This window comes from Gavialis gangeticus, unplaced genomic scaffold (genome assembly GCF_001723915.1).
Source record: "Gavialis gangeticus isolate Ggan-Ray unplaced genomic scaffold, GavGan_comp1, whole genome shotgun sequence".
Classification (NCBI taxonomy): Eukaryota; Metazoa; Chordata; order Crocodylia; family Gavialidae; genus Gavialis; species Gavialis gangeticus.
This window is the reverse complement of record NW_017729031.1, coordinates 89,338,699-89,349,194: the sequence shown is the minus strand read 5'-3', so window position 1 is coordinate 89,349,194 and position 10,496 is coordinate 89,338,699. Positions and strand designations below refer to the sequence as shown.

At 41.6% G+C, this 10,496-nt stretch overlaps 1 protein-coding gene across 1 annotated transcript in view; it reads right to left on the bottom strand.

Moving 5' to 3' along the window:
• The window catches only part of TRPM8 (transient receptor potential cation channel subfamily M member 8), a 180,221-nt gene that overhangs the window by 128,447 nt on the left and 41,278 nt on the right, over positions 1-10,496 (bottom strand). The window contains exons 5-8 of the mRNA XM_019523359.1: positions 8,994-9,166; positions 7,392-7,566; positions 5,336-5,403; positions 1,741-1,938 (exon numbers count right to left, since the gene is read on the bottom strand). Of these exons, the coding sequence (XP_019378904.1) occupies positions 1,741-1,938; positions 5,336-5,403; positions 7,392-7,566; positions 8,994-9,166 (614 nt within the window). The remainder of the gene's footprint in view (positions 1-1,740; positions 1,939-5,335; positions 5,404-7,391; positions 7,567-8,993; positions 9,167-10,496) is intronic.

Genomic DNA, 10,496 nt, shown 5'->3' with positions numbered 1-10,496 from the left:
AGGTCCCTTCCGACCCTACCAACTATGAAACTATGAAGCAGGTAAAAATTCCCCTGTCCCTTCTCTTCCATGCTCAGAGGCATTTCCTTTCCCCTTCTCATCTCCTCTCCTACCATTCCCTCCTCCCCACCACCACCACTGCTGCTTCATCCCTGCTGTCCTTAGGGTAAAGGGAGCTCATGTCCTGCTCTAGCCACACTGCATGCAGGCTAGGTTCAGCCTAATAGAGGAGCAGTGGCAGTGACACCAGGCAAGCAGGCTTTCTGCTCAGTCTCCTCTGGTGTTCCCCACCACCCCAAGAACTGGCATGGGGCAGGGAAACCTGCCCATCCACCAGTGTCATAACTGCTGTTCCAGGCTAAGCCTGGCCCGCATGCAGCCCAGTGGAGCAAAAAAAGGACCTCTCCTCACCCCTGGGACAGTGGATTCAGCAACAGCAGCAGGTGGGGGAAAGGGAGGGGAAGGGAATATGCCTCTGAGCAGGAAGGGGAAGTGGGGGGGTTTCTTAGCTGCTCTGGGGACTTAAAATCACCCAACTGCAGCTCCCATGGTGACGTCTGCCTGCCTCAGTGGGGGAGGTCAGAGGCTGGGAGTAGGGGGTGCAGCCACCCTTGCAGCACAAGTCACTGTTACCGCACCCCACTTTGCACCCAGATATACCTCTGATTACATAGGAACTGCCATGCTGCAATCACCAGCCCTTTTGATTCAATACTCTGTCAGGAAGAGTAGGCAGCAGCCACTGGTTCAGATAAAGGTGTAAGAAACTATGCAGTAGGCAGATAAGGGTTAAACAGCCCTTAGATGAAGTTTCTTTTCAGCCACTACCGATTAAAATTTGGTTGGAGCTTTGATGCATGAGGATTAATGTGCATTTCAAAGCTTGTTGAGCTTGTCCCCATTTCTATTCTCATTATTGTAACTCTGGTTGTTCTTTATCTTTAGAAGGGTCCCATCACTTCTTTGACTAATTTCTTGGACTTAAAAATAGTTTGTGAAAATGAGTTCCACAGTTTAAAGCACACTTTGTGAGAAAAATGGCTTATCTACACCTGCATTTCTCAACCTGTGGGTCGCAAGAATACATGAAAGGGTTGAGAGCAAACTTTAAAAATGGATTCTCCTTTCAAGGAAAAAAATGTGGGAAACGGTGGCTTCTCCCTTGCAGGCTGGCAGAGTTCCAGCCTGCAAGGGGCTGCTTGCCCCCGCCCCACACACCCACCCCCTACCCCACATGCTGGGGCTGGGGCCTAGGGGCAAGGGGTAGCAGGTCGGGAGTGAGAGGCACTGGTTCAGGACTGGCCACTGATGTTTACAAATATGTCCTGGTTCAAAAAGGTTAAGAACCACTGATCTACACCACCTCCATTTTCAAGCCCAGAAGCTCTTTCAGAAGCATGTCACTTTCTCTCATTCTGTCTGTGCCAAACCCTGGAAATATGAAAACTTAGTTGCCTTAGAGCAGCCCTGAGACCATGTCAAGAAGAATACTTGAGAGACAAAGCAGCCCTAGGATATGCGCTCAGCTCTGCTTTAAAACAGCTACACTGTCATTTCCAGAACTTGGAGGAGCAGGAGCAAGTGGACTGCATATAATTCACAGTAGTGCTCTAGGGCTTGGCTTTTGGTTTTTAATTATAAGAAAGCAATTTGGGACTCAAATGACAGACCTTTTTCCCTCTAGTTCCCTCAGGATTGCCCTTTATGCCTCACCAATTTCTTGTCATCACCTGCACCTACCCATTTGATCCAGCTTTCAGTCTCCTCTTCCGAGAGTCTTGACACAGTACGAGGCAGATATCTCAGCAGGCCTTCCTTGACACACGACGATGACAGAGAACCTTCCACCTCCATAAGGCCTGCTATTACATCTGCAATCTGACCTGAACCCTCCACTACTACACAGGGGATTTTACTCTTGACAGCAACATTGATAGCCTAGGAAAACAAAGAAAAAAAATGAACATTTTTTTAGTATAGTTTTATGTAGCCAATAGAGAAACCCACAGCTCCAGTCAGTGCTGTCAACTGTAGCAATGCTAGCCCTTCACAGTGTCTTCCATTTGATAAGATTAGATGGCTATAAATAGTTATATGAGGGCTCAGGAACAGGAATTGGGATACAGGTAATGTAGAAGTTGATTAAGAGAATGAGAAAATTACAAAGCATAGTTAGCATTTAAAATAGCTTACAACACAGCCTCCAGAGAGGAAGTAGTAAAAAAACTCTAGCATTAATGGTCTTGCCTTCTTTGTGAGCAGTCTTGCTCTGATAAAGCAACAATCGGGTAGCAGGTTCGGACCTAATTTGTGGAGATGTGAGCACTAGACTTTAAAAAAAACACAAAAGTAGTAAAATATCAGATATTAAACTAATAGGCCTATATATTATTACGTTGTAGCTGTATGTTAGTACATATAACATTTAATATTTAATTTTATATTCATACTTATATATAATTTGATAATTCCACCTTGCATTTTAGTTATTTTTGCTAAAGATCAAACTAGTTTTACTCAGGCACTTTCTTAAAGTATGAGGTTACAGAAATTAAAATGAAAAAGTTATGAATAAATAATTAACTTTGCTACATGGAGTTACTACTTCTAAAAATCACATCTGGGTACTACATGGTATTGACCAATACTCAACAGCAAGTTCTAATTTTTATCTGCCATTAACAGTAGAAATCTATCTAGCGGATGGCAGAAGATAAAAATACATTAAGACAAATGGACAGCCTCATTACCTAACCACAGCACAGACAGACTGTCCACTGATGAACTAATATTACCCAAAAAAGGCAGTTGTATAAAGCAGAAATTAATTTCTGGTGGTCAAAACCGCAAGTATATATATCATATCTTCCAATTGGACAATGGATTTATGACATAAGAAACACACTTTCCAAGCCAATTGGACCAAAGCTGTTTTCCTGGGTGGGACACAGCTAAAATGGAAGTCATAAGTATACCTGTAAGAATTTTTTTTAAATAAAAGAAGTTGAACTAATCAAAGATAAAACATAGGCCGTTCTGTAGGCATGTGTCTCAGATACTGCCAAGTGCTGGCACCAGTAAGATCCATCAAGCATGGCAGCAGGAAAATTCTGCAGCATGGAAATAACTATTGTACCTTCTTGGACTGAACTGAAGTTTCATCTACTTCCTGAGACAACCACGTTAGCCATGAACTTTAACAAGAACAGAAACATGGACATCTGATCATACCAATAACACTGCTAAGTAATAAGACTGGCATATGCTCTTTCCTGGGTTATATGATCCAGTTACTCCTCTGATTAAGTACCTTATGTATTAGTTTGTCTGCTTTAAAATGAATATTTACAGCATGCTATTTATATTTGATTAGAAATACTGTGTTTTCGATATTTCTGCAAAACGCTCCAGTAATTCATACTGTTTGCTTGAGGAACTGCTCTTCATGGTGTGTAAAAAGGCAGCTGAAAGAACTGAAGCCAAAAGCTTCAATTTAAATGTCTACAGTTGGGCACCTAAAGCAACATGAGCTTTTTCCATGAGATGCATGATAAGGAACAAATATGGATTTAAACATTGAAATAATACTTTCAAACTTAAACTGAAGACTGACTATATTAAAACACCTAACTCATTATGCATACAGACTAAATATTACAAAAATATCTGTGAATGAAGCTTTCCACAGAAATATAAGAGGAGGATTAGAAAATAATTTAATATTGACAGTGAACCAGAGGCCATCCTTTAATATTTTGCATTTGTGGGTGTGTGTAATATAAACTAAAAGATTAATCTTAAAATTAATTTTAATGAACCGTCACTTAGATGGTCAGAGAAATGAAAATGCCAATATTGGGCACTGATGTTAAAGTCGTGTGATCTTTCGGTCATTATTGGGACTAGCAACTGTGCCTCCTCAGAAGAGGATAAGTCATCATTACCAGGTAGTAGTCAGTGTGGATTTATTTTCTTAATCAGATATCTTAGTATACATACATTTTGATACAGGCTTTGGTTACCCGATGACCTACCATTTTTTCACAGGTCGTCACACGTTCTGGGTCAGCTTCCATTCCCAGGAGCCATCCTCTCCTGCTCCTGATGATTTCACTTCCCTCTATGCCCATACCTCTCCCGTGGTCCTGTTCCAGTCTTCTTCCCAGGCTCCTCATCCATCTCCGTTCCTACCCACATATTTCTACCCTCTTTTCTCACACCATCCAAGTCCCCACACCACCCTACTCTTTGTCAGATCTATTGCCCATCATCTCACTTCCTAATTCCAGTCGCACATACCGGCTCCCAAACCCATTCTCATTGTCCAGTCTCCCCTACCTCCCTCATCCATTTTCAGGGCTCCCCAACCCTTCCAAGTGATTGCAAGTCCTCTCTTCTGCTTTTCTCTCCAACAACCAGTTCCAGAATCCCCCAGTCCCTAAGTTCAGACAATCTTAGCCTCCTCTCCCCCACCAACTCTTAGGTCCCACCATCTCACTCTTCCAATCCCAACCACTTTCTCCCCCTCAGTGCTGATAACCAAGCTCTTCTCCAGACAACCCTACCTGATTTCTGCCAATCACAGACAATCCAAACCCTGTTTCCTGCAACTCCAGTCTCATCTGGTGTCTTGTCCTAACCGCCTTCTTCCCTTCCCCCAGCCTTTAGTCTGCTTTTGTCATTTCTGCATTGAAGTCAGGGAGTTTCTTCCTCCACCCTGCCTAGATACAACTGGAGAGACACCCAGACTTCAAGAGAGAGACTCCCTACCATCCATTCAAGATCCTCGTCCCAGATTCAACATGGCCAGAGCTGCAGCTGCAAGTAAGTCCTGTTTAATTCTAGCCTGGACCATAAGCTGACAGACTTTTGGGGCAATTTATCTGATAAGCCGTAAGTAATTTTTACTGAGAATATGTAAACAGATTTCTTACAGGCAAAATTTGGGCATATTTTCAGAGGAACAGCAAAAAGTATATTTTGCAAAGCATGGAGGCACTCAAGTTCTTGAAGAAAATGGCTACCAAAATTTTCTTTAAAAAAGTAAGTGCTGCAAAATTTCCCCCTTCTCCATGCCCCTTCCCTCCCTCCCCCAAAATACTTCATTCTCAAAACTGTTTTGGCAGAAGACTAAAAAAAAAAAATCACTTTATTTGGATTCTTAATATTTGGACAATTAAAAGTAGCCATGAAATAGGGTCTTCAAAAGTGCAAGGCAACCTTAATAACTAGGCCATGCTACTAGCCATGCCTGTAATAATTCTAGCGGGGTTACAATTGGGGCAAAACATTACATGATACTTTTTGGGAACAGGTCAGACAAAAGATGACTTACTTTCAAAGTTTCCCTCCCTCCTCCTTGGACAAAGCACACAATTGGAATCTTCCCACCATAATCAGAATCTGTAAAGCAAGCCAAAAAGGGAATCTCAGCTTGCTGAGTCTGTATATTTGAACCTCAAATTACCGTATAGCCCCTCACAGTTCTTATGTTTGTTTATTTTTATCAGATCTAGCATTCAGAGTATTTTCCATACATATTAATATTCACATCTTTTGCTTTTCATTGATTTAGCAAACATATAAAATTATCGGGTTTCATAAGAACACATTCACTACATTTTGCCAAACTAGTATTTGTTTGCATCTGTACATGGGGATGTGCTACTCCATGAGAAACAAAGCAATACAAATGGGTTTAAAATTTGTATTGCCAACTCCAAGTTCTCCTAATATGAATTTGGAGACTGACTTCAGGTTCTTTTTCTGTCTGCTAGTTTCTGACCTTGAAGAGTTAGGCCTTCAAGAGTCTTTCTGCAAGTCAGAAAGCTAAAAACACAGCTTTCTTTTAAAATAAACAAATAGAGTCTAATCACTAGGTGATCACAAAGGTGGGGCTTTAAGACACAGTCAATTTTTGTGCAAACTCTTGCAACTTTATCCCAAATCTCAGTTTAGAGTAAGATTTAAAGTAGGTGTAATAATTTTAAAGGAGGATACGCCTTTTGGTGGAGCCCAGATTCTGCACTCTGGGGAAGGATGGAGTTACTTGATCTCTTCAGGTTGGATTTTGGCTGGATCTATTTCACCCACACAGGAAAGTAGGCAGAAGGCTTATCCAACCTACTGCTCTTGCACGTAGGTGCTAGGCCTGTCTAAAAGGCATCCCCAACAATTTTTGAGTGGGAAAAAGTACAAGAGCTATGTATTCTAAACCATTCCCATCAAAGTAATCAGGAAGAGACAAAGAGTAGGTAGTAAAAGGGTAGGACCATGGCAACAAGGCAAGGGGGGCAATGGGGAGAGAAATATGTTATGACCCATAAAGAATTGCAATAATATATTCCCTGATACACAAGGAAAGCAGAAGAGGAATTGCGTTTCAGAACTCTAATGTTTCTCAGAGTTGCTCAGGAGTCAAGTTTAAAAGGCATAGTTTGCCCTATAATAAGGAAAGGATCCAAACTGCAAAATCTGGGTCTGTGATTTTAAATGCACACAAAAAAACAGAGATTAGCTAAATTCATTGGTTTGAATCATTTTACTTGTTGGAGTTACTTGAAAAAAAAAATCTGTCTGGCTCCAGATTCCAACTCTGCTGCATGCTGGAGGTATCCAACTGTCTGGGCTTGTGCCCAGTCTTTTCTAAGTCTATCTACAGAGATTTTATAGGTTGTTTTTGTAATATCTGTTTGAAGCAATTAGGGTTACGGGAGGAATTAGACTGAAATGAGGATTAACAAAGAAATGAATTCTACTGATTAGACACGCTCAAAATTTAACTGTAAAACCAGCAATTGTATATAACAGCTTTAATTTAATCCAATAGTTTAATATATTAAACACTAGTTGATAACCAGGAGTATGCTAACTGAAATTAAAATCCTACACTCTTGTGTAAAGAGTTTATGCAGTGCTGTTTTATTGCTTCATTGAATCTATATTTGATAACATACATTCTATTTTCAGTGCACAATAAGGACTTAATGTCAAAAAGTTGTTACTTCCTCTGACAGCAGAAGGATGTCTGAGAGAATGAAATCCTATCAATTCAGGAATCTTAGGGAACAGTGCTGGATACACCATTTGAGATCCACTGAAATACTTTGACAATGAAATCTCAAATAAAATACTGCATGTATCTATGTTCTACTCATTTATAAAAGGAACATTCTACTTTTAGATGCATAGATGATAATAGTATACTACCAACACCATCACCATGCATCACTGAGGATACACTGTCAGAAGCGCATATTTATAATATATTATAACATGTTATATTCACAGCCATAGGAAAAAGCTTGTTTACCTCCTTAGAGTTTATCACCCAACCTTGTACAACATCATCACTAAAATGAAAAGGTCTCAATTTTGAGAAGTGAACTAACCTGGGATAGCACGGTCTGAAATGTATTTTTCTAACTGGGCCCGTAACTTAGCCTCTGTTGCTGGGTATCCATGGGTGCCATTATCAACCAGTAACAGATGGGTATGATTATTGTCCAGGCAATACAGTGGGTCTCTCTTAAGGTCATCCATTATATAGTGAGCTAAATAATACTCCTAGAAAAATAATGATAGGGCTTGAGTGAGAGCTGAAGGAAATGAAATGGAGGCACAGAAATGGTTACATCTTTCCTACCAATTTTATATTCTTTTACTGTCTATTCTTTACGAACAAGCACAATTTCAAGCCAAGTCAGACTCCAGACCCATCTAGCTTTGGGTTTTAATCTGAAACAGTGGGCAATACCAACTGTTTTAGAGGAAACTTCAAGAAAACCTGTACATAACCATGCAATAATCTCTCTACAGGGAAAGGCTTTCCTGTACCTCTGGCAGTTAGTTTGCACTCAGAAGCATTTACACTGATTTTCATTTTCTCTTATCTAAAGTAACTGCAGATGTTCTCATTCCTCATGTAACTGTCTAGCATTTTTTTCTTAAATCTTGTTAAATCTAGTTGAAAATTAGGTACTTTTCCCTTTGTTTTAATAATCCTTTGTGAGCGTTTTTATCAAAAGACTTAAGAAAAACCCTATATATAACCTCCCATATACCCACTATTCTGTTAATACACTCTAAAGAGATATAGTAAATTAAAGATAAAATAAGACATACTGCTTTATCCCTACTCCCCTTAAACTGAAGCTTGCTATTTTGTTCCGATCAATAGAAGAATATTGATGTATTGCTGAAATGTCCAGTATATGCCCCAGTTCAACTCAAAACCACTGTGCACCTCTCAGCTTTCCCCCTCAAACCTCACTCCAAACTCATGCCAATGGCCACCACCAACCAACCAACTCTAAGTTGGTACCTGGTCATTTAGGCTGAGGACTCAAGAGCAGCCAGACTTAATGCTAACCAGACTAATAACTCCCTTGTGTGCTGTTGTCTACAGGAATTGCTTGTCTAATGTGTTTATAGGATTGAATGGACCCTTGACTTCCTTGACAGCCAGGATATCCTTATGCCACAGCAATCCATGTAGAAATATAAGTTGGAACAAGCTAACTGAAGTGGAGACATGAGGCCAGCCCCAGAACTGTGAGAACATTAAGATGGATAAAGCCACCATTTGCCCACTGACCTAGGTCCTGTGCAGTATAATTCAGCCATACCAAAGAGCCTACCTCCAGCTTCCCATTTCTCATTCAGTGGAATCTTATCTGCAGACATTTTCCAAAATCCAGCATGCATTTTGTAAGCTCAGTGCAACTCATTTGAAATATAACCAATTAGTAGATACCAATTATCTTACCGCAAGCTACATAGTTCTGAAGCAGGAAGAGTTCTTAATGGGCCCTCACGTCTAAATCAGACACAGGCTGACAGCATCAGGTTTGGTACAGAAAATGAGGCAGATGTAAAGCAGTGCTGCATTTGGCAAACACTGCATTTAGTGTTAATGTAGCTGTCTTGTGACTTAAAGATGCGTTTTATATTGGATCCCCATAACCCCCTGGAGAGCATGGCATATTTCTTACATTGTTATTGCTGCTTCTGATCAGAGTTTCTCTGTTGGAAATCATGCCCCAGGCAGCTATGCCGATAGCTACCACATTCTCCTCGGAAGTCCTACTGATGGTGTTGTCCCTCACCACTTCCCCAATGTATTTCATCAGTCCGTAGTGAGTACCTCCTGTAAAAATCCAAGCTCCTGGGGATAGCAGGTACCAAATGAAATTAATCAACAAACTTAATGAAGAGCATGATAATAGTTCTAGTCTTTATATATTTATACACCTAAGATAAGCAAGCTTCTGCTTCTCCCCTGCCCTGCATCCCTTAAAATCATGAACTCCTGTGCTAAGTGGGTGCAACAGACAAACATCCTGAGCAAGTACTATTGGGTGCCGATGTAAGTGACAACACAAAAAGTAAGGCAACAGGGAACTGGGTGTTACCTTAAGGACATGTTACAACTTATCTATCTTCACAGGACTATGGGACAGATTTTAATTGCAATTTTAGATGTGAAGAAGCTGCAAAGGGAAGTCATGAGATTTACCCAAGGCTACAAAGGGCATCCTTGACAAAGCCCAGACTGGCTCCTGACAACTCTCCAAAGCAATTAGCTTGTATTTGCCTGAATGCACTGGCTAAACAGTCATTAAGACAAAGCTCTACCTCCCTGCTAACTGTTTCCAGCTTTTTTCTTATTCAGCAGACTGATTTAGCAGAAAGCTAGCAAAACCAGCTGTTTGAGAGGTTTGCCATGCATGCCAGCTAAAATGCCAGTTACACTCAATGAAATGAATTCTTCTCAGATTTTGCTCCACTGGCTGAAAAACAGGTTACACGGGACGGGTCAACAGGAGATGCTTAACTTTGCATTAGCACAGTTTACTATGAAGTAAGCATGTGCATCTACACATGCACATGCTTACTTCACATTAAAACCCCCTAATCTTGAGTAAATTTGTTACCTGCAAATGCAAGTAGCAAATTTACTCAGGATTAGTAATGATACTGTAGCACTCATGTAGACACCTGACCGGGAGCAAAATCTGCTCCCAGTCAGCCATTCACCAGGGGGAGGAAGATAGCTCCCTGCCCCCAGGAGCTCCCAGCTGCCAAGGCAGGCTCTGCCACAGAAGCCCAGGTGGGGACTGTGTCCCCCTGCCCTGGCAGCAGGGAGCTCCAAGCCCCCAGCTCCCAGATCGCAACTGGGGATTGGGGCCCTGGGAGACCCTTACCTCCCAGCTCAAGCCCCACGGTCATGGGGCTCAGGCTGGAAGACTCTTATCTCCCAGCCTGAGTTCCAGAGTCATCTGGCTCCGGCTGAGAGACCCTGATCTCCTAGCCCAAGCCCTGCAACCATGGAACTCAGACTGGGACATAAGGGTCTCCCAGCCCAAGCCCCATGATCTCAGAGCTGAGGCTGGGAGATAAGCACCTTCCTGCAGTGGCCGCGCGGTCATGGAGCCAGTGCTGGGAGCTCCCTGCTGGTGTGGGCTGAATAGCTTGTTCCCCACCCAGCTCTGTGA